Source organism: Choristoneura fumiferana, chromosome Z (genome assembly GCF_025370935.1).
Source record: "Choristoneura fumiferana chromosome Z, NRCan_CFum_1, whole genome shotgun sequence".
Taxonomy (NCBI): Eukaryota; Metazoa; Arthropoda; class Insecta; order Lepidoptera; family Tortricidae; genus Choristoneura; species Choristoneura fumiferana.
Window position 1 is genome coordinate 1,203,940 of NC_133472.1, and position 25,272 is coordinate 1,229,211.

Genomic DNA, 25,272 nt, shown 5'->3' on the forward strand with positions numbered 1-25,272 from the left:
TCAAATGTCACTGTTTTTGGGCGAGCTACGCGAATATAATCAGAATAATTTTGTGAATATTTTGCAATACCTGAAATTAATTATGGCAAATATGCGTTACGGGGCAATGAATGTCTGTGTTTTGAGACAGTTTTGTCTTTCGGAAACCTTTGTCCTCCCTTTTTACTGAACAAAACGGGACTACGCAACACTGTGGCATGCTCGATATTTTTATGGTACGGTTTTAAGGTAATAAATATGATTTATATGTAAACTTTGTTTTCACGCCCGTAATAACAAACTAACCACTATACTTCAGGCATGGCCTTTGCCTACAGTGGCGCCAACTGGTGAGCGCGAAAACGGTAGCCCTCATTGCAGCGCTGTCGTCCGAGCATGCTAGCTTTGTCTCGGACTCGGTCAAACTCTGGCTAATACGAGCGAAAGGGATGGATGATTTTATGCCTCGACAAATGCTAGAGTGGAGCTCACCGACTAGCCTGGAGGGCTAACTACGTAATTAGAAGTTCTTATCGTACCGTCCCTCTCACTCTCGTATTAAATAATATAAACGTCAGCGGGACGGCAAGATACGACGTTCGAATTTTGCACTTCGTATTACAAGGCCTGTTTCACATTGATATTTTTTTTGGTAATTTGTATTTCGGTTAATGCAGGGTTAGCGAACCATAACTAGTGGCATGACCCTACCAGCTTTCTGCCAGTGCACAAACTTTGATGTGATTCAGAATTTTCGTGTGCATGTATTTTAAAACATGGTTTCAGGACAATTTTGAGTAAGTTTTAAAAAGTGTCTGCCATTGTATGATAGAAAATGAAATGCAATATTATTACAAGGGCTTTCTGCTACAAAAGCGAATTATACAAAGTAATTGAATGGACATAGTTGATGGTTAAGTATAAAACAATTTTAGAATTGTTTACTCATCTAATCATTTTTAACACATAACTGAAATGAGAACATATGTTGTGGTTTCAAAATTTGCTAACCTTTTTTAAACCACTTCCTGGTGACCGATATGAGCTGAAATTTGTCATAATCATGTAAGTCCAATCCAATGACAATATAATTATCTGGTAGTACTAATCATCTCCAGTTGAGAGATTGGATGATAATGCAAGTACAGTCAGCAAAAAAACAGAAAAAAAAGCTTGCACTAAAAATTGAACTTTAAACAAGAAGTCCTTAATTAATGCTCCATAATCTGAAATTTTGTGCAAAATCAAAATGCTAGAAAATAAACGAAAATATCAAAATTTGTGCACTGATCCGAAATGTAAAATAAATTAAATATTAAATAAAAAAAATCCTACAAGCACTATTATTAATTTTGTCTTCACGATTATGTAAAAGCGGTAGTTTATTATAATTACGTGAAAAACAGCAAACTTGAATGAAGTTTCATAAATCATAAAACCTAACATATTTAAAGAGATTTAAATATAATATTAATAATCAATACAGTGTACCATATTTATATAAACAGTGCCTGATTTAGAGGTGATCTTGGGAAATGAGTGTGGAGGCCCATGAAGAGAACTGTTTTTTTTATAGAGTTTGAGGCAAGGAGCCAGGGAATATTGGATGCCGCCCCCTAAATCCGACCCTGTATATGAATATAGCTCACTGGACAGTAGGTACATAATATGTACTTTAAAATAAACAGAAAATTCGCATTGCAAAGCAAGGGAGCTGTCACATAAAGGCCAGTTCAGACTTGCAAGAAACATCGTGCAAATTGCATGACATTGCGGCGCTCGATTTATTACCACAAACTCGTTGGCTTCACGGTCTCGCATTGTAATGTATGGTAGCGAGATTTTTGTTGCAAGTCTAAACCGAGCTTACAACACTGGTTTACAAGAATAGGTGCTGGTTGCGTCAACTACAGGGCCACATTCGCCGCCCGCGCCTATGACTACCCTATAAAGCATACTGCATGCCTCTCTTTACATTCCCAAATGACAAGCATGACGGCTTAAGAAATGTACCAAATGTTCACCAAAATACATAGAATACACAAGACAAGTCGGTTCCCATAAATTTTTAACACGTCGCATATTTATCTATAAGATACAACTATGTACAACCTAAGTCTATGTGGATCTCAATTAAATATATGCTATTCCCAAGGCGCGCCTCCCTGCCCTTGAATAACACATTCGACCTAGACACTACGAGTTAGCAACTGGAATATAAATCAATAACTGTATCTGCATAACAAGCGACCTGCTCGCCCCGACGCTCTCTGAACAGTATTAAAAAAATATTTACGTCAAAAACCTCAACCATCATACCATAATATTGTTTATCATTGTAAATATTTCTATGTCGAAATGAGATTTACACAGGGTCGCTATCAATTCCTAAGTGTGCGCGAGTACGCCTCGCGCCAGCTGCAAACGCATCCAAATTATAATTAAGCTTTTGGAATAATGGGAATATGTAAAATTATATTTTACAAATCAATTACGTCCGAGTATGCTCCACAGATGGATCACTGACACATCACACCACAGCCTGTTTACTTGACATTGTCTGACTCTCCCTCGGGGTAGGGGCTGGGGTTAGTTGAGGGAGGGAGAAGTGTTGTCGTCCCACACAAGGTCGATGCTGGGCCACTTGGTCTGCAGGCAGGTGAGCATGGGGTCGGCAGAGGCGGCGCGCATGTGGCACTCGAGCAGCGCGGCGCGGCCGGCGCGGTACACCACGCGACCTCCGGGATTACTGCGCGCCAAGCCATTGTAGTGGTGCAAAGTGAATGTGTCGGGGCAGCCACGCTCGCACGACGGAAAGAACTCTTCCATGAACGCACTGAGCAGAATTATACCCAGGTTCTCTGCATCTAATTTTCTGCGCATTAATTCTACATACTCGGGCTCTGAAACAAGATCTGCGGCACATAACACATCTTGCAATGCGGCAGATGGGATGAAATTATTGCCTTCCGGGTCAAAGGATCTAAAAATACGCTCCGCCGACTCTCCTGCCGTCTCGGGCGCGGCTAGCCGCCGCTCGAACGAAAACAGTACAGTCAAGTGTGTTTCAGAGGCCAGCACCCAAACTGGGTGCTTTGGATTCTTGTAAAAGGATCCCACGGTACAATATTGCATGTGTTCCATAATGGTAAGGAATCCAATGTCATTTTGTCTCTCAATGCCCCGCAGCCTCAGCCCGCCCACCACCTGGTCATGGTCCCACACGTGAGCCACTGCTCGGCCAGTCAACATCAAGTTTATCAATCCCTGAGAACCATATCCATAAGTAGAGTGTATTAGTGGATCAGAGAGCTCGGACAACTCTGCCTCAACAAGACTGACTCCCTTGCTCATGATCACACTATACAAGAGTAATAGCACTCCATACTTGTCCTTCAAAACACGAATGTTTCTTGTGTAGAAAGCCTCAACTTCCGACAGAGATTGGAACGAGTGTATCTCAATCTTCCTGTGAAACTGTTCGAGCGTGTCACATGATTGCTCCTCGCTAGCTGCCGCAGCACTGTTTTCTGCATCTGAATCGTTCTTGCAGTACACAGCCACATTATACTTAGGTGCTAGACACTGGCTTAATATCGTACACACTGCCCTAACAAGGAGAGAGTTGCACTTCTCAGAGGTGAGGTCCCTGAGGCTGTGCCCAGGCGTCTCGGAGAGCAGTATCTTGAGAAGGAAGCCTTGCACTGGGGCTATGGCGGCGCAAGGGCCGCCCTCCTGCTGCGTCAGCGCGCTGGGCTCGTCTGCGCTGAACGTGAAGCCCTGCGCCCAGCGGTGGAACACTTCCTCCTTGACTTGGTCGCCCCACAGCAGCCGCCGCGTACTGGCCAACTCGCGCTCCATGCCCGCGCCCCCCGCGCCCGCGTCCGAACCCGCCACCCCTCCGGCACCGTCACTCATCTCTTTGTCTTCTAAAGCTCTCACGGAAGCGGTCGCTTGTTCTTCGGAGGAACCGATCAACATTTGCATATGTGCCGAGATATCTATGCCACCTGGAAAAGATTTGATACGCCAAGATATTGAAATGATGCATAAAAGTAACAAAGTATTAACGACGCGGCGGTCGGACGCTGCCAGCCGCCTCGGCCGACCTGAGTCGGTGACGGGACGGCTACACAATCGTCAAAGAGAACATAACCACGTACTTATACTTACTACATATATGTACAGCACATTGTTACTCCGACATGTGATAACTATTTGTCTTGCTTGTAAAACAGATTGATCATCTGAGTTTCTTCAATTTGCATCATAAATCGTCAATAAATTATTACTAAAAACTTTTCATCACTGGAAAAGAAAAGCTTACGACATGAAGGCTGCCATTTTTTAAGAAAAATATCAATAACGTTTCGTTTTCGCATTCTGGAAACGTTCCGTTTGATTCGTTAATATAAAGTAATGGAAAAGAAAATAGACGTCGGTAAATTATTACAAGTCATTTACATATAAGAAAATATATTTCAATAACGTTTGTTAATAATTACATTGAAATAATCCAAAAACACATCCAAATAAATGTAAGTTTTCCTATATATATCGGATAGATACCTGATTAAAACATCTCAGACATTTTAAAAATTAAAAACTTAATTAAGATTTGTGCTACAACAGCAGATATAGAAACCAGTAGAAACATTTAAAACTGTAAAAGAGAAAAAAATAAAATGTGTAGATAAGAGCTAGGCTGAATGGTACTAGAAGCTTGCGCCTACCTTATTGCTTTGAAGCCGTTTTGAAGTTCCGTTAGATGAAAAGTGTTGCCAGGAACAAGGAAATAAGTTCCTAATTAGTAGAAAAAAGAAACATTTTTTTTTGATATAAGTAAAAACTATTCTAAAAATAACGTAACTATAATATATATCATTCGCCTTGATCTTGTCCCTGAGGAGGGAAGAGTGCCTATGAGGCTGGCTGCACTCCACAGAGGATTGCGATTTATTAGGGTTTTGTAGGGTTCCAGTCAATTAGGAACCCTTATAGTTTCGCCATGTCTGTCCATCTGTCTGTCTGTCTGTCTGTCCGTCCACGGTTCAGCTCAGAGAACTCAACTTTAAAGTGCAAATTTTCATTAAAATCGAGTGTCTCCTCCCCCCTCCTCTAAAATCTAAAGTTTAGATTAAGATTCTAAACTGTTGGGTGGAAAAATTTGAAAAAATCATAATGATAGTAAGTACATCAATTTCTAAGGAAATTAAGGACGCGATGAGGGACAATCAATGAATGACATAAAAGTGACCGAGTATTTTGTGACAGAGCAAGACCTGACTCAAATGCAAAAACTTCATTGTAGTTAGGATAATTATTGAAAAAAAAACCTGTGAATTGAATTTGTAAATGGCTAGACTCTGGCCTGTCATAGCTGTCCACGAGAAACCGCAGCAAATAAAAAAAATGAGGCTGAAAACGCTTGCCGTACACACTGATTAAACGGTGTTGATACTTAGATATTATTTAAAATTTCCAGATATTAAATTATACCCAAGACTCTTCAAGCTGCATCAAAAATCATGTATTAATTACTAAATACCGATTAATGAATGTGTGAATGTTGATGATTTACTTCAAAATACCCTTGGAAAATTTTACTTATGACCTTTGTCATTGCCCATTTACTGTTTAATAAAGTTTCGTAAAAAATTTGTGGTAAAGTTTTCGACGAACCACGAGGCGACTTGTGAGTGCGAATTTGTGTGTAAAGTGGTGGACAATCATTTTATTGGCCCTATAGGTACTACGCGAAGTGTAAAATTCAAACTTCGTATCTTGCCGTCTCGCTGTCGCTTATATTATTTAATACGAGTGTGAGGGACGGTGCGATACAAACTTCGATTTTCGAATTTCGTAGTAGCCTCGCTGTTCTGTTTTGGTAGAATATTTAATTGTTATCACACCTGCTATGCATTTTCTACCCACCACCCACGTCACGCTCACGCTTCGCGAACGATGAAACTTTTACGATCAGTCAGTTAAGCATGAGGATCGGGGGGAGTCGGACTGTCAATTCTTTTATTTGTATGACGTTAATATTTTAGTTATTCGTATTATTTCGCCAGCGTTAAGTTGTGTTTGTCAATATAAACATGTTTTAGTTATTTAGATGTGTTCAGTTCGGCGTAGTGTGTTAGTTTTTGTGTGTTTTATTTGTTATATTGTGCGATGAACGTGGACACAAGAGTTTGGAAGCGGCGCGGGGCCTCCGTGTACATAACAGGTACATTTACCTATACCGCCATTGCATGCTGCATTCTTTGTTTCAACACAGATATTTAACTTGCAAAGTCCCAGAAGAAAGTTACCGCGATATTACAGTCGGGGCAAGTGTGAAAGACCTTGCAGTTTCGCGCAATTCAAAGTTATTAACAACTTCTAAAACTAGTTTTTAACGCTTTGCGATTGTTAACTACATTCATTTAATGATTTCGGTTAAAAAGTTATTTCACGGTTTCCATTTTGACATCTTGACTTGTGTTGCTAAAATCTAACGCAGGATTTGGCAATTGCATGCGAGAGAGAGTAGAGTGCAAATAAAAAAAAGTTTTCTTTTACGCGATTACAGCGATTGTGCTTTGCGTGTTTTTGCGATATAGCCTTCCCTTTTGCACTTTAGTAATTGGAGAGAGACAATGTCATTGACCATATGATAATAAATATTTGATAAATGAATCATTGTGTTGTGGGCTGGTTACTATAGTTTCATGAAGCAAACAAAAACATATTTTACTACGGAATCTCACTTTATTTCAGGAAATTATTTTTTAATATCCACAGAGAAATATTTAGCTTGTCAATTTTATTGTTATCAAGACAACATCCTAAGTTTTTTTTTAGCCATTATAGGCAATTAAACTTATCTAAGTTGAGTAGAAATAATAACAATACCTATATTTCGTAGTCTGCTTATGCTCTTGTCTAATTAATATTAATTTATTATCAGAATTATTTTCCATTTTTAATTTTTTAAATCTATCAAAATCATCCATCACCCAAAATTAAAATATTATAGACTAGCCTCCCAAACATATTTTTTAAAAATCCATTTTTACATGTTTTATCTAAAAAAATGTACTGCATTATCCTTAGCACAAACAAATTATTGTATAGTATTGCATTGTAAAACTTTATTGTACATAAAAACACATGAAAATAACAGAACACAGGATAATAAGATGTACAAAGGAGAACTTATCCCTTAAAGGGATCTCTTCCAGTTGTTCCAGTTTTTTTATCCAAACTAATAACTTTTGAACCAATTTTATACAGTAGGTACTTTTTATTAATCTGTTTATAGTGTAGGGAATGATTGCAAGACCAAGGAATGAAAAAAAAATACATAATGCTATATTATCAGTAGACCCTGTTATCAAGTGTTGCAAGTTTTGTGGAAGTTTCAACATGATGTTTACCTTCACCATAAAGCTAAATCGTAAATTTGAAATGTAATTTCGCATATAAATTCTAAAAAGTCAGGTGCTATCCCAGATTTGAACCCATTGTTCTCTGCTTTTTGGGGTTCTGTAGCCAAAATGGCACAATTGCAACCCTTTTAAGTTTCGCCATGTCTGTTTGTTTGTACGTCGGTCTGCGGCTTTCCTCAGAGACTATCTGTGCTAGAAATCTGTAATTTTGCACGGACAAAGTAGTAAAAAATGTGGAAAAATGTTTCTGCAGCTCCATTGAAGTAAAATGGGGATGTTTTTTCTCCTTTAATCCTATAATGTGGGGTATTGTTGGATAGTTCTTTTAAAATCATTGCGGGGGTTGTAAAGACCATTTTTCGATTCAGTGATCTGTTTGCGAAACATTGAACTTTGAAGTGCAAATTTTCATTAAAATCGAGCGTCCCCTCTGAAAGCTACTGTTCATTTGAAAAAATTTGAATAAATCATGATGATAGTAAGTTTCTCTACTGGGCACACTGGGCACGTGCCCAGAGCCCCGCGATGGATTGGGGCCGCCTAGCCCTTACTCCATTACCAAATGATAACACACACACACACTGACAACACGCCTGTATCCCCAAATGGGGTAGGCAGAACACACGAAACGTTACCGCTTCGGAGCCACTTAGCAATTTTAGGTTTTAAGTTTGACAAAAACGGTACAATGGGGACAGGTTGCTGTTGCTAGCCTGTCGCCTACAATATACCTTAACCTATCCTCAGTCGGCTCTTACGACATCCACGGAAGAAATGGAGAATTCTAACCCGACACCCACAGATATAGATAACACTAGATTACGCAAATGCATCTAATTCGCGTGTCCGAACCCCGACCAAACGCCGTGGTTGGCTCCATACAAAGACTGACCGCTAACTGACTAATCATGACTAGTGACTGACTCGAGCCCCACGGCGCGGGCGGGCGGCGCATTTGAATCGATTTTGCGCGGACATCGGGGAATTCACATCGCTAATTCCCTCTTGAGACGGTTGGAAAAGTGACACGGTTGGTTTTGATACAGATTGAGGTGTTTCCGTTATCTAGTGTAATCTATATCTGTGCCGACACCACACGGGTGTACCAAATGATAACCGATAGCTAAATAGTGCTTTATTATTATGGTCATAGGGGCCTCATTATCCGAATGTGCCCAGTAGGGCCTCTAATAGGTGAAAGACGACCCTGTGCCCACTAACACGTTTCCTAACCCACCGGCGCCGTCGCATGTCATGTATGCGCTTGACATTCCGTTCCTGGCCCTATAGGTACCATCAGCCAAATAAGTGGTCTATCGGTCATCGTTCATCCACCATTACGTACGTGACGTACCTCTCATATTTCGTTTTCTAGATTTTTTTACCGTACAACGGCAAAAACTACTAGACACTGTCAAAATTGTCCTCCAATGGACAGAGCCATATTTTTCTAAAAAAACAACAACAAGTGGTCTATCAATTTTTAAACAAGTTCCTGTCAAATGAATATGTCGCTAAAGTCGAACTTTCAAGTTGACAGACACGTCTATTGGCATTATTGTTTTGTGACATGCAAACGATTATCAGCTTTAGGGTGGTAGACCACTATTTGGCTGATGGGTGCAAAATTCGAACTTTGTATCTTGCCATCCGGCTGACGCTAATATCATTTTTATACGAGAGTGAAAGGGACGTTAGTACTTCGATTTTCGAATTTAATTTAAACAGTATTACGATAACAGCTCTGTACACACTAGTCGCAGGGGACACCGACGCAGGTGGGGGTTACCCAACCGTGACGACCTCGCTTTACGTAGGCTAACTGTTAAAACTGTTCTGGTGACAAAACGACTCGAAAATATAACTAATCTTAAGCCGAGTTTAGACTTGGAAGATAAATCGTGCAAGTTGTGCGGTAGGACGTGTCAGATATTTTTGCTCGATCCTAACATTAATGCAGGTGACTGTACAGTCAACAAAAGACTGGCCAAGGGCGAGTTGGACTCGCGGCTCGAGGGTTTCGTACAAAGGCCGTGCCAGGAATGGCCAGGATAGGCTAAGTGATTCTGCTCTGCCGTGACTGAGTTTTGACTTCTGAGCCCTTAACTTTTATTATGATAAATAAGCCAAATTTCACCATTCAAAAGTGAACAGTTTTTGGTAAAGAAATAAATATAAAAAGAAAAATTTTTTTGTAGTGATTTTTTTTCTACGTACTTAACATACGTTACACATTTGCTAAAGATGATTATATGACATAAATTACATTAATGGGGGCTATCGTTTTTTGTCTCACTAGATGGCGCACTGTTGCGTGAGGTTTTTAAGTATGGCTTTCAAAGTCGGTTATTACGGGCGTGAAAACAAAGTTTAGATTAAAAGCATATTTAATACACCTTAAAACCGTACCATAAAATATCGAGCATGCCTCAGTGTTGCATAGTCCCCGTTTTGTTCGGAAAAAAGGGAGGACAAAGGTTTCCGAAAGACAAAACTGTCTCAAAACACAGACATTCATTGCCCCGGAACGCATATTTGCCATAATTAATTTCAGATATTGCAAAATATTCACAAAATTATTCTAATTATAAATAAACCCGCGTAGCTCACCCAAAAACTATGAGATTTGACATTTCGGAGACCTCACGCTACACTAGCGCCTCTAGTGGCGAATTCATACGCGATAGCCCTCATTAACATTGTGTCAATAGGAAAATAAAAATTTCAACGTCGCGTCTGACTCGGCTCCATTTTTTCATGAGCGACACACCCACTAAGGCGAGGCATAATATGTATTTTATTCAAAATTACAAAAATTACAAACTGTGAGAGAAGTTTGGGTCGGTATCAAAACGACGGATCTACAAAATGTTTTGTTTACCAACCCTAGATTTTCCAAGGTAAGCAATACATAGGCGCCTTTATCGCTTTAAATCTTCGTTACGGAACCCTAAAATGTTCTGAAAACATTGCTGCAGCGTTACAGTGCAGGTTCAACGATCTGTCATTATAACAGGATCAGCTACGAAACCGACCGAATCATGAGAAATGAGAAACGGTACAATTTTGCGTTGTTATGTTTCACGTTATTATTTGCTACTGAGTGTAAAATGCGTATTGCTACTTGAAAATACAAACTGAAAATATAGATGCACAGAAAAACCAGAAAAATAAGACCAACACTGGGAATCGAACCCAGGTCCTCGGTATTCCGTACCGCGTGCTATACCGCTACACCACTGTTGGTCAACGGCACAGACACGAATTTCTCCTATGCACCACATATCTCAGCTTGTTTGGAAAAATTTGGAATTGAAATAAAAAAATACAAAAAGATTCCAAAAAACCAATCGTATTGTTACTGTCTTGAAGTGGTGTGATTTTTGGAATCTATTTAATCAGATCATGAGAATTTTCGATGGACTTGAAGTATACCGCTAATAATATAAATGCGATAGTTTGTACGTCTGTTTGTAACTTCTTCACTTCTGAACCGATTTAGATTTATTTATATTTATATAATTTACAATTATTACGGGCTTACAGTAAGGACCAAAGTGCCTATAATCTATCTTCTATATATATTAGCGCTAAACGCAAAACTCGGGAACGGCTGGACCGATTTCACTAATTCTTTTTTTATTGTATTCGTTATTGGAAGGATAAGGTCTATGTGGAAGATAATTTAGAAAAATTACAACGGGGGCGATGCCGCGGGCAACAGCTAGTGCTAGAATACAAGTAGGAGAAACTATACCTAATAATTAGTAATAACAAAGAAAACAAACATATAAACATAAACCTGATGAGATGAAATTCTGTACATAGATAGTGTGAGTCCTGGGAAAGGACATAGGATAGGTTTTAGCCCGGAAAAGTGCATAGTTCCCTCGGGATACCGAATACCGATAAGCGAATTCTACGTGGACTGAGTCAACACAACAAGAGCATAAAACGAACCATTTTACCCGAGACGTTCATATAGCATCCGAGCCGGTGGCGAAGGTGGATAGACACGCCGAGGGGAATATGGGTTTAATGCTCCAGTTTTACACTACTTTCCACTTCGATTGCGAGGAGATGAACAGTGGCGTAGCTACCAAAGGGCTAGGCGGGGCAGTGCCCCGGGGCCCTCAAGCTCAGGGGGCCCTCGAAATTCTGCTTTATTTATAGCTGATGATAAAGTTGCTTAGCATTTTTAAAGTATTTGTATATATAATGATTTTACTTCAAAAAACCTTACCAGTTTTGATAGCAGTGGGCCCCATTTTTTTATTTGCCCCAGGGCCCTAGGTTACCTAGCTACGCCACTGGAGATGAAATAACAGCAGTGGAAACATTGTTCACTTAAGAAGTACCTTTTATTTTTCACGCTGATGTAAAATTATAGTTTTTTAGTTTTATTGATTTATTTTGATTCATTTTTATTTTAATATAAATAAAAAATAATAAAAAATATGTAGTTTTTTTTGTTTGTGGCTGTTGACACTTGACTACCTTGGTCTTAGACGAAGATTTTACTTTACGCACTAGAGCACAGAAAGTCATTTTATGTCTCACAAATACGTACTTTACGAGCATGATAAGTGAAAAAATTGTTTATGCTAAACGGACACGTTTTAGCAATATCTCAGACACTTGAAAATTGGAAAGCGCTCAAGTGATTCTGATGCTACATTTCGACATGTGAAAACCGTTAGCGGTTTAACGATAAATGGGACACAAAAAATTACTCAAGTGGAGTGAGAAACGTTGGTAAGTTTCTCGCAGAATGTAAACACTATATTTAAAAATCGACCAAAGGGATACCTATTTAAAGTAGCCTAACTTAAGCATAAAGTTTTGTTACATACATGTAAAACACCCGTCGCGGACCCGCGCACGAACCGCACCCGTCTTCTGTGTGTGTTGGCTTTAGTGTTCCGTAAAAGTAAAAGGAAGAAACGAAACCTTAATAGGATTACTTTGTTTTGTTGCCCGTCTGTCAGGACTCATTTTCTCGGGAACGCGTGGAGGTATCAAGGTAAAATTAATATAAAAGTACCTGGGTGAGCTCGGACTAAAACTCTTTAACTAGCATTTTCCCAGAGATAAGACCAGGCTGGATAGATTGTTCATCCCCGAAAACCCCTATATACCAAACTTCGTCGAAATCTTTGGAAATTCGGCCCACAATTGGCGGAGATATCGCGTAACAAACATACATAAAGAACATACACCCGCATTGAGAACCTCCTCCTTTTTTGAAGTCGGTTGAAAAAATGACAAGCAAGAATACATAATTAATTTTCCTACTCCAATTCAACCACGAGGCGAACGAAAGTTGTCTTAAGACAATGGTTCGACTGTGCTGGCTTGCCACGTTCGTTACGCAACCTGCGTCTGCGACGAGACGCTGGCGTTCAAGATGGCCGTTTGACCATGGTGGGGGAAATAAAGCACTTTGGCAACTTATGGCTTCTAAGTCATAGTTTTGACAGCAGAGCCCTGATAGTAAGCAAAATGTACGCAATGTGGGGTCATTTTAGATTGTTACTGACGTACAGACAAACATATAATTAAGACTTTAATTTTTGGTTTATGATAAGAGGTACCGTCATATCAATTTTCAAGTTTCTAGAACAACCGGAAGTACAGATAAGTGCAAAAATATGTATCCATTCAAACCACTTAAAATATGTTACCACGGCCTTAATACGTCAGAATAAGAATCTGTGGTAGGTACATATTTTTGAAATGTTAGATAAGTCCATATTTTTGCACTCTACTGTACCCGTTGGTTAATCGAAACACCTTTTTGCATTTTTTACTATGTACTTCAAGGAGTAGCAAACCTGAGGTCGTATTGCCTAACGTTTCAAATGACAGATTCCGCATACAAAAACTGTCATTTGATTGCGATCGCGAGCGTCAAAAATGTCAAGCAAACGGCCTCTGAGTTGAGTACCTGTTCGATATTAATTTCAGCTTGATATTCCACCCTTTCTTGAGAAAAATAATCTTGCAAGCAGTGATTCTATAAGGCAGCCATGGCGTGCCTTTATGGTTGAATGTGCCATTTTTTATGTCAACCACAATAACTTGTCTATGACGTGCCATCATAGGTTAACTTCGTGGTTGAACGAATGAGTATAAATCTATTGCAGCTGCCGAAACCCTGGCTACTGAAGTAGAGAGTTTTCTAGCGATGCTTGATAAAACTTCGATAAAGTTTCGACTGTAAGTATAATTTCGGAGGTAGCTGGTTTACATAGGAAAGTGCCAAAAAAATGTCTTTTGACGGTTACATAGCTATATTCTAGTACATGCGAAGCTGTAATTGGTCAAAATTTTAACGTCATGCTCTCTGTAGTGCGTTTTGATTTTACTTTACAGTGTAAGTAATTCTTATGTATAAATTTAAAACATAAATGATGAAATAGAAACAGTTGCGTTTGCAACAGCTATTAAGTAACATGGACGTGCCCGGATTATTTCATGGCGTGCCATTGGTTCGCCATCACTGCTAAGGGCTCCGTTCCTTTTGAGCTATGGAACCCTAAAACACTTGGTGCAATTAATTCCTAGTGTCTTTTACGGTTTGCAGTAAAACAGGCGAATAGGCGAATGTCTCGCTCGTCGATTCAGCCTCGAAAGCGTGTCCACGGTCGTTCTCGCCTGTTACCGGTGCTTATAACTGTCATGGGGTTGCCAACTTGCCAGTTGCCAGTAGCGCGGAATGCACGTTTTTCGTTAGGCAACCCAGAGAGTGGGCCAAGCTTTTACTGGGCGAATCAATTTCCAAGATGCTCCTTTTCTACACGCTTCTCTGTTCGCAAACTTTTAGAAATCTCGGTTTCCAGAAAATAGTATCGTGGTCTTCGTTGACTGCACTAAAAATAACTGTGCCAAAATGAATGTTTAATGTATCTAATTTCTTGTATCTCTGTTCTTGTGTAAAAAATGTTTGTTCAAAATGACACTTCGCACACGAACCAACCACAGAAACCAACTGCTACCAGAAAAGTAGGTTAGTTTAGGTTAGAACTGCATCCCCCACAGAAATGAACTACTATCAGAAAAGTAGGTTAGGTTAGAACTGCGTCCCCACAGAAACGAACTGCTACCAGAAAAGTAGGTTATTATGGCATGCAATATTTTGGGAAGAGTGCTTTATGCCAAACGATACATTTGACTAAATAATACTTGGTAACATGAAACATGACTAAGTAATTATTTTCGAAAGAATAAGTTGCCAAAAAAAAAATACTAACTGTAAAATTGCGATAAGTTGTTTTAACAACTAAAGCAAATGATTTTTTGCCAAATGATAATTTGAGTAAAATATTTTGGGAAAGTTTTTTGCCCGTACATTAGGAATCCATTAAAAAAATGTAGCTATAATGTGAATATGCTCTCATAACAGACAGCGGGCGTAGCATACAATTATGTGGCATGTGTTGTGGCAGATTACGGATGTTTTACGTTATTATCATCTATATGTTTCATTTAACGAGATTACACACCAGTATTATAAGCAAAACATATAGTTATGTTTTATTATACATCGCGTATTTTTATACAAGTGTACAAAGTTGCCAGGCGTTGGTTTTATTGCTGTGAAGAGAGATTGCAATTAATTGTTAATTTTAGCGTTAATTAACTATAATCGTTATTAATTTTTGAATGTTTTTCGGCCGTTGTATTGAGTATAATATAATAATTTAATCGAGAGAGAAGCTGATTGTGCTGTGACAGCTGTCACGTCGTGCGATGTCTCGAATAAAAACAAAGTAATTGACAAACTTTGAGATACTTGTACAAAGGCGGACTTATACCTACCTACCTACCTTACCGTCTTACTTAGCGATACTGCAGTGATCGTGTCATCAAATCATCAACACATTGATCGATCACCATTTCTGAAAAGTATAGGGAATCGAGTGATATCGTGAAATGGCGCCATTTCATGAATTAGCTAAGGGACATCCGCCATATCGTTCAAAACTCACCGTTTAACGATTTGCCTAGTGACGTTTAGGCATATCATGAAACGCCGCCATTTCATGATTTGCCCAGTTTAGGCAGATCATGAAATTCCTAGGCATATCATGAAACGCCGCCAGTGATGTGCTGCCAAGTATAACAAAGCTTATGTTCATTTACTCCGTAGAGTTGCATTCGAAGATATAACCTGGGACGTGCTTGAGAGGAGGCTTACAATGCTGCAGTGGCTGGCACAAACCAGCAGCTGCCTTCTTTTTTTTTCATTCGACTTGCATGGCAAACGAGCAAGTGGGTCTCCTGATGGTAAGAGATCACCACCGCCCATAGACACCTGCAACACCAGGGGGATTGCAGATGCGTTGCCAACCTAGAGGCCTAAGATGGGATACCTCAAGTGCCAGTAATTTCACCGGCTGTCTTGCTCTCCACGCCGAAACACAAGCAAGCACTGCTGCTTCACGCCAGGATTAGCGAGCAAGACGGTGGTAGCGATCCGGGCGGACCTTGCACAAGGCCCTACCACCTGTAATATCTTCCTTCAATGGAATTGCACTACTGCCCGCCAGCATTAACTCAAAAAAATAGACTCCACGTTATTGCTGTCAAACCTTAAAAAACCGGGCAAGTGCGAGCCGGACTCGCGCACCGAGGGTTCAACACGAATCAAACGGGAATCGTGTCTTGAAGATGTTGCTCGCTTTTTCCGAGTGATTTAAAACATCCAGTGTATGCAGGGCCCTACTCTTAATCAAAATATACGCAGTGTGGAGTCAGATTATATTGGTCATTGATATTTACAGACAGACGTAAAAAATCAAGATTTTTCAGACTTTTCTAGTTGGTTGTGTTATAATAGCTACCTGCATACCAAATTTCAAGATTGAGTTCACGAGAAGTACCCTGGTAGGTTTTGATTCCCTTGAGTTTCGAAAATTTGCGGAAATTCGCAGCATAAACGGCTGCATGTTTTGATTGCGTTGGCTTAGAAGTTTGATTTTTTCACAGCTCCAAGGGACAGTAGACCTCAGTATTCGATATAAATTTCAGCTTGATACCTCCACGCGTTCCCGAGAAAAAGGGTCTTGACAGACAGACAGACAGACGGACAAAAAGTGATCCTATAAGGGTTCCGTTCTTTCCTTTTGAGGTACGGAACCCTAAAAAGAAGCAAATTGTAGTGTTTTTATCAAAATATCTAAATGCATGGTAAAGATTTTTGATGGCTTCGAAGGCTGGCGCGCCACGTTGGGTTTTGATTCTTACATCAAGCTCTGAGAGTTTATTTTTCATTGTAACTGATAGATACCCGCAACGACCTTCTTTCATGAGAATCAATTTCATGTTAAGAACAATGTATGTTTCCTTATTTACAAAAACATGCAATTAAAATCAGAAGAACATAGTATAAATGCGATATTCAAAAACGCTTCTTAGGTATAAAATAGTGGATTGTACAACAAGAGCATAAAACGAGGCATTTTTCCCGCATATAATATACCCGTGCCGATATGGCGAGGGTGGATAGACACGTCGAGGAGAAAATGGGTTTAATGCTAGAGTTTTACATTTTGCTTTTCACTTCGATGGCGAGGAAATGAAATAGGAACAGTGGAAACAATTGGTCACTTACGAGGTACCTTTAATTTACATGTATTGCTTCATAATTATTAATTTTTAGTTTTATTGATTTATTTTAATTGATTTTTAGTTTCTTTTTTGTTTGTGGCTGTTGACACATTTTTTACTTTTTTTTTTTAGCTTGGGCTAAAATGTTTTTCTATAGTTACAGTTTCTCCTCAAGGGGAAGACGGTATAATGGTGATTTTCCACCGGCGAGGTGAGACGAGAAATGAAATTTGTATGCATCTCTGGCGGAACGCAGGCTAAATGAGTTGATTAGCATATTGCATCTCGCGCGGCCGACGTGAAAGCAGTTCTGCCTTTAGTTTCCATTGTGATCAAAATAGCACGGTTGGAGTTGCCACATAACTAATAATAAGAAAAGAAATGTTATCGTGTGTATTTCCTTCTAGAAAGGATGACAAACACAACTTACCGACGAAAGGTGCGACCAAACCGCTGCTTAGAAAATGGTGACGGCACGGAATCGCAGTGACGCACCGTATGCGCACCGTGCGCGCTGCTTAAAATACGGAATCGCAGTGACGTGTCGTAAACTTCAGGTCTTTACGGAACAAAAGTCGTGACGTTTACGGCACGTCACTGCGAATTCCGCACCGTTTGTGTATTTTAAGCAGCGGTGTGGAGAGCATGCGATAAAAACGGTGCGCATACGATGCGTCATTGCGATTCCGTGCCGTCACCGTTTTTTAAGCAGCGGTTTGGTAGACCCTAAAGTCAGGACATACGGCGTCCTCGCGGGGTCCAGCGCCTCGGCGAGCAGACTGCACGATTCCAAGACAGCCGACCAACCGTCGAAGCCACACACAAATTTTCGCTTTTTTTATTTAGGTTTGTTTGCATAATTCAAAAAACTACACAAGACTTGTACGGATCCCTAAAGCCCGACGGCGGTCGGGCACTTAGCAGATAAGGTAATTTTTTCCCCTGCTGAACCACAATCGCGGAAATAACCAGATGTTGAGAAATCAGGGGCCCAGAGAGCGAATTCTCTGTCCATTGCACACTGGAAATGTTCACCTGGCAATGGTTAATCAGAGACGCGCGTAATGTATTATAAAATAGCTCTCACGGCGGCTTGTCATGGCTGGGCTTTCGGGCAACATTGTGTGATTGTTAAGTCTAAGATTTCTAAGAAAGCCGGCCAACAGCGTGTCGGACACACCCAAAATAGGGTTCCGTAGCCAATACGAAAAAATTAAGTAATATTTTTCTAAGGATTTCGTATTTTATACGGAATCTTCCAAGTTCAGGTATATTATGTACCTTAGGCTGCTATTTAAGAGTAAAACTACTAATAATTCTCAAGCAAACTTACTCGTTATAGTTTTCCTTGAAAGTTTGATATACTTACTACCATCTCGAATTTTTTCAAATTTTTCCACCTACTGGTTTAGATTTTAGAGGGGGGGACGCTCGATTTTCATGAAAATTTGCACTTTAAAGTTGAATATTTCGCAAACATATCACTGAATCGAAAAATCGTCTTAGCAAACCCTTAATGGTTTTAAGAGACCTATCCAATGATACCCCACACTATAGGATTGGATGAGAAAAAAAAAATCCACTTTACGTCTATGGGAGGTACATTAAAAAAAAATTTTAGAATTTTTATTGTACCATTTTGTCTCCATAGTTTACATATATCTTCGTACAAAATTACAGCTTTCTAGCATTTAATAGTAGCTATAAGGGTTCCGTTTTTGCCATTTTGGCTCCGGAACCCTAAAAATGGTGCAAGTTGTCTTACATTGTGAGGTCTTAAAGGGAAAGAGTTTGAAGAGATCAATTACAACTTGCTCTATTTTTCTTGCAGGTCTTACGGATTTACATAGACCGAATGTATAAATATAACAGCGGGCAAGAAGCCTATGATAATAAATATGTGACCAATAAGGCCTTGATCACCGATCAAAGCTATACATTGCGGCGTCCAGTGTCTATCAAGGGCCCCTTATTAATTACGTTACACGTGTTTGACGATTTCTATAAGATTAACTTCGGATCAAAAGCCGAAACTCCAAAATGCCGGAACTGTCGAAACTGAATGTTCGGTCGGCCGTTATTTTACAGTGATTTAGAATACTCGTAGTTGTGAATCTTATTTATAACGGTTGTGCGCAATGTCGCCGACTTCTTTTGTTATATACTGTGCAGTGTCGGAGTCGGAGTAACCCAAATAACGGGCTGTGGACGTGCTTTATTTTGACGTAAAGCGACGACAGTCATGTGTTGCGCTCGCGCATTTGTAAATGTATGTGGCTCGTTTAGATCGTTCAGTATGGGAAAGTCTGAAACTATACGACCAATATAAGACATACGAAGATCTTCTTAGGAACAATGTCATCGATTATATTTAGTAACAAGAAAAACTACAATCACATTTAAAAAAATAGAGGATAGATAAAATATAGCTGTCTTACTCTCCATGCTGAAACACAACGGTGCAAGCACTGCTGCTTCACGGCAGGATTAGCGAGCATGATGGTGGTAGCAATCCGGGCGGACCTTGCACAAGGTCCTACCACCTGCAAAATAGTATGGTGATAGTATGGCCTTTTTGCGATTAAAACTATCGATTCCACACTATCGAGTTTTCGGTAACACTAGCTGGGACTGAGATATGCATACTAATCTTCAAGAATTTCTGATTGAAATTAAGAAATGTTTCAGTACATTAAGTCTGTACTTGCTCAATGCCAGACGATATTGTGATACCTTACATATGCAAGTGGCTATTAATATCCCCAAATCTGTTGCAAGCGAGCAGAACAATGGGTTGTTGAATACAAAAGATGTACCTAAACCTACCTACCATACAAATGGAATGGCCCAAGGCCTGAGCTACCATGTTACGCCAAAAGCACACTAGCCATAAAGTACGCCCCCCCCCCCTTTGTCACACGTTTGGTACTGTTTCTTTGCCAGTGAAACGTAATAGTAGATTGATGACCAAGGGTGGAAAGTGACCCATTTCACCCGAGATATTTCAGGCCCTCAAACGAAGTGAGAGCGCTAATAGTTCGAGGGGAAATGGGTAATTTCACCCGAGTTAGACACTACTTTTCATTTCGACTGTGAGAAAGTAAAATACTACAAAAAAAGTGAGAATTATAATAAATTGAATTTACTTATATCCAACTTCCAACGGTACCTTTTCGACCTGGCCACTTGCCACGGCCGACTTTAAAAAAAAATAGATTTGGTCACGACCAAGGAGCTTATATACAGAACCAGAGGTTGAACGTCGAACGAAGAAGTTTGACTTTTATTACTTATTTATATACTCCATCACTTTCTTTTACATTTCACGAATGACTTCCATCTCTTTCTTAACCTAACTAAAGAAAGAGATGGAATATGTTCGTGAAGTAATAAAGATCAAATTTCTTGCTTTAAACGGATGTACGGCGTTCAACCTCCAGTGTTGTATATAAGCTCCTTGGTCACGACGTGCATCTAGATGGCCATGCCGAAACGTGAAAAAAAAGTGTCATTGACGTAACTAAATTATCTTCGAGTCCGTGGCTAATCGAAAAAAAAAACAACTTTCCACCCTAGAGATGAAAACGCAATTTTCCACCCGGCTATCTAACCATGAAAATTAAACTTTCCAAACAGGAGAGATGAAAAAGAATTGTCATTTTTTGTTCCTGTGTCACAAACGGCCTGAGCCCTCCCTCTCTCTCCCTATGACGTAATGGATGATCCCCAAAGGATAACACTAATTGCTATCGTCCATCGACCTCTGCCTGCAATAATTACGGGTGCAACTTTCAATGAGAATAAAGAAATAACTTTAACAAAAAAAAATAGGACCCAAAAAAACTAAAAAGTTAAAAAATTACTTAAAAAAAAGTTGGAAAACCCCCGACTTTGTCAGTTCAAAGTTCAATATCTCAAAAACGGTTTAACCGATTTTGATGCAACATGTCTAAGAACCATCGCTAGAAAACCTGCTTTCAATTAAAAAATAATCGCAGTCAAATCGGTCTACCCGTTTAAGAGTACGGTGCCTCAAACGCACACCCCTTTTTTCCGTCGGGGTTCAAAACAGGTAACACATGAAGCTTCATTTTAGTGTCTTGGTTTAATAAATAGAGTATAGAAGACGTTTACCTGTTCCGTGTACCTGCGACAGTGCGGTTGCCGAACCCGTCTGACTCACCGGTACGGTGCCCGGCGTTACGTCACTGCGCTCGCGCCGGGGTCTATTCCCATAACGGGTATTGATATGTCATTCATGAACGGGCGATTCGACGAGTGAATCAGTGTTTGACACAAGTGTTTACCGCATTTAACGGCGTGAAAGTTGTGAATCACTGCATCGGCAGACTGTACTTTTTAGGGTTCCGGAGCCAAAATGGCAAAAACGGAACCCTTATAGTTTCGCCATGTCTGTCTGTCTGTCAGTCCGTTCGTGGCTTTGCTCAGGGACTATCAATGCTGGAAAGCTGTAATTTTTATAAGTAAACTATGCCGACAAAATGGTACAATTAAAAATAAAAATAATTTTTTTTAGGGTACTTCCCTTCTACAACAATACGTAGTAATAATACTATTAGTAGGTACTCGTATTGTAGCAGAAACTATATGTCTCGTGTTCGGATACGCACAATCGACGTGACGCCAAATAATTGACTCACAATGTCACAATGTTGCCTGCGTTTGGATACACCATAGTATTTACGCGTAACATGAATAGCCTCCTCCTACTTCAACAAGTGGGTATGCGACAGTCATTCTACGGGTCACGGCTCATTAGAGCCACCCGGCAGCCGACCAGCTTCGCCTCGACTTTCGGCGTCCACTCGTTGTCGACAGGCGGTCCACGGACGGACGCCGCGTTGTCAACGAGTGGACCTCGCGTGCTCCACGAATGTCGTAGTAGTCAGTATGGCGGCGAGCAGCGGGCTGCCACCGAGTGGTCCACTCGCCGTCCGCGCGTGGACACGAGCGAGTGAGGCGATCCGGTGACGCAAGGAGTTGATGCAGTGAGCGCATGCCCATACAAATCCATATGAAGAATACTAACCGCTCGAGGCGAGGCGGTGCTGGTCGGGGGCCGGGTGGCTGTAATGAGCTGTGACCTTACATGCCCATGGGCATCGCTTCTCCATCAGTTGACTTGTGCTCTTTTCCCTGGTCTTACATAAAAATAAAGAACCAGGGGTGTTTGTTTTGCGATTTTTTCTTTGGCATGCATTATTCGAGCCCGGATACGGCCTAACGGCGCCTGCGCAGCGGCCTTGGTGTGACTCATAAGCGGAATCATATCGCATGGGCTTGTCACGGGCTAGAGAATAGCCGCCCGGCTTCTTAAAAAATACTATGATGGTATTCTTGGAGCGTGTTGCAAACCATGCTGTTTCCTGTGCTTTAATGTGGATATTTGAAACTAGATGGCGTTGGCCCTTGATTAGATAATAGTAATAGCAGTTTAATTACCAAGGAGAGTAAGGCACAGATTACTTATCGGACTTCTAAAGGCTTCTTTAGTTTGGGTTTGGTTGATACCCGTACATAGACAGACAAAAAAATCAAGATGATTACACTATCTTTTGTTGGTCAGTTTCTTAGATTTTCGATAGTTAACACGAAAAGAATTATTTTAGGTTTAAGTTCGCCTTTGTACTTTAGCGTTTTGTCGTTTTCTTTTGTATTATTTTTGTGTTATAAAGAATTTACATTCATATAGAATACATAAAGAAGAAGCCTCCCTGGAAAAAGGGTCTTTGACAGACGGAAGGAGGACAACAAAGTGTTCCCATAAGGCTGCGTTCCTACCAGAGATGTGCGAGTTACGTTGCCTATTTGGATGTTTCCAAGTATTTGGTGATCTTGACTGCTACGTACTATATGACGCTGACTGTACATATAATTAATATTATATCGGTAGGCATTGGCTGTACTCGTTTTAAGTTTTTCACACGTCTTTGGACTTATTTTTCCCTCATATACGATAACGATTGCCTACCATTCACTGAATTCACGTCAAAAGCCAAATCCCTGCGAATACCCACGGAAGATGTCAGCTTTGTATCTACTACCTTTGTCGCGTTGTCATAGTGACAGACGTGTACAACGAAGACTTAGCAAGCGTGTGTTCACAGTACAATCAATTAACAGTATTGCGTCTTCGTAGAAAAGGCAAAAACGACGAGCTTTCGAGATATTAATATCAAAAGACACTTGACACCACCTCAAGGTGCCAATGAGGGCTATCGTTTTTTGTCTCACTAGATGGCGCACTGTTGCGTGAGGTTTTTAAGTATGGCTTTCGAAGTCTGTTATTACGGGCGTGAAAACAAAGTTTAGATTAAAATCATATTTAATACACCTTAAAACTGTACCATAAAAATATCGAGCATGCCACAGTGTTGCATAGTCCCCGTTTTGTTCGGAAAAAAGGTAGGACAAAGGTTTCCGAAAGACAAAACTGTCTCAAAACACAGACATTCATTGCCCCGGAACGCATATTTGCCATAATTAATTCACAAAATATTCACATATTCACAAAATTATTCTAATCATAAATAAACCCGCGTAGCTCACCCAAAAACTATGAGATTTGACATTTCGGAGACCTCACGCTACACTAGCGCCTCTAGTGGCGAATTCATACGCGATAAGCCCTCATTGATTTAATCCCAAAGTTAGCTAAAAGTTTGTGTTATGGGTGTAACTCCAATTCATAGAATCTGACAATCCTGTAGACACTTCCAGCTACTAATATAAACACCGGGCTGCCTAAGGCTTTGTGATGTGACTATTATTCTTTTTTGATTCCTTTGAGATGATAATTGCAACAACAGGGACATATATAATCAAGTGTGCCCACGATACGGTGTCTTAAATATGTAGAAAATTGACAGATTCTATTGAATTGTACTTTAAATATACTCACTTAAGTATAGTAGAGCAGGCGCCAACCAAGGGAAGTTGCGTATGCGAAATAAGGGACCGCATTCTGTGAATAGTTTTGAACTCAGAAAGCTTGTAAATTATGATTCTGAATGTTGCCAGGAGATCGGTGGTCCATTTTTTTTATACATCATCATCATTTTAATTACTAATTTCGTGATAATATCCATTTTTTACAAGCTTTTATACATATACCGAGTCAGTTGATAACTTTTATTTTTAATAAAAAAGTTTTTTTATGACTGTACTTTTTATTGATTGTACTTTTATCATCATCTAAACTACATTTCCGTGCCAAATTTCAAGTCGATGCCATTAACCGTTGAAGAGTTCCGTCCTGCGGAGACTATCCTAGTTGGACCACCAGGATGCCACTATCACATTACAGCTGAGTCATACTACTGTTATTTTTATTTGTGTGACCTATATGCGGGTATAACTTTTGAAGAGACCTTTTCCTTTTATTTTTGACGCTGGAAGATTTCCACACGCCCACTCCCACTCAACGAAGATTACTCGTAGAGTTGTTTACCCCATACGTCCCTGTAATTTTTTATGTAGGTTTTTTTTTCTTTCATTTTATATGTGTTTTGTTTGTAACTATTTACGTTAGGTTTTTTGAATAAATGACTTTCTACAAGTATTCTTCTTGGCAATGATGGTCTTTCCGAAAGCTGACACAACTTCTGTGACTTTTTAGGTTCCGGAGCCGAAATGGCAAAAACGGAACCCTTATAATTTCGCCATGTCTGTGTGTCTGTCTGTCCGTCGCGGCTTTGGACTATCAATGCTAGAAATCTAACTGCAACGAATATGTATGTAAACTATATATCATTAGGGAGTTGCTGAAACGATTTTTCGATTCAGTGATTTGTTTGCAAAATATTCAACTTTTAAAGTGCAGATTTTCGTTAAAATCGAGCGTCCCCCTCTAGTCATACTTGTTAAGGCCATTTTTGGCCGGATGCTGCACTTCGTGAAGAAAGCAAGCCGCTTTGCACAGTGATAGTACAGACTAAACTGAGTGATTTGACTCGCAGCAGCGGAAGTTTCACCCCTTAGGAACAGAGATGGCGCCACTTCTTTAAAAAATATTTCAAAAAATTCTACAAGCTAAAGTAATAAACCGATTTCAATGTTTAATATCTCAAATGAGAGCCTATTATATACGTTACTTATAAAAAAATACAAAAAAAATATTTACAAAAACTTTTGTCAAAAAACGCCATCTTAAGTTTTTTTTTCTTACCTGATTTGTAGTTTTTACTTGATTGCTTAAAAAAACTGTATGCAACATGAATGGTTT

The 25,272-nt window shown here is 39.8% G+C and overlaps 2 protein-coding genes across 3 annotated transcripts in view; one reads left to right on the forward strand and one right to left on the reverse strand.

Moving 5' to 3' along the window:
* LOC141435570 (ubiquitin carboxyl-terminal hydrolase MINDY-3 homolog) lies at positions 1-4,330 on the reverse strand. 2 transcript variants are annotated; one of them, XM_074098325.1, is made up of 2 exons: positions 4,153-4,330; positions 1-3,989 (listed from the first exon to the last, which is right to left on the reverse strand). In XM_074098325.1, exon 2 carries the CDS (start codon positions 3,964-3,966, stop codon positions 2,569-2,571), a length of 1,398 nt encoding a protein of 465 aa, XP_073954426.1. In that variant the 5' UTR covers positions 3,967-3,989; positions 4,153-4,330; the 3' UTR covers positions 1-2,568. The 2 variants fall into 2 exon arrangements, with proteins under 2 accessions (XP_073954426.1, XP_073954489.1); XM_074098388.1 differs by having other exon boundaries at positions 4,143-4,330.
* A 1,615-nt stretch (positions 4,331-5,945) lies between these two features.
* The window catches only part of LOC141440484 (protein crumbs-like), a gene marked incomplete in the record, with an annotated part of 135,785 nt that continues 116,458 nt past the window's right edge, over positions 5,946-25,272 (forward strand). The window contains 1 exon segment of the mRNA XM_074105013.1: positions 5,946-6,211. Coding sequence (XP_073961114.1) covers positions 6,157-6,211 — 55 coding nt within the window.

Coding starts and splice junctions, on each gene's coding strand:
- LOC141435570 (XM_074098325.1), bottom strand. CDS start 3,966: ATGCAAATGTTGATCGGTTCCTCCGAAGAACAAGCGACCGCTTCCGTG.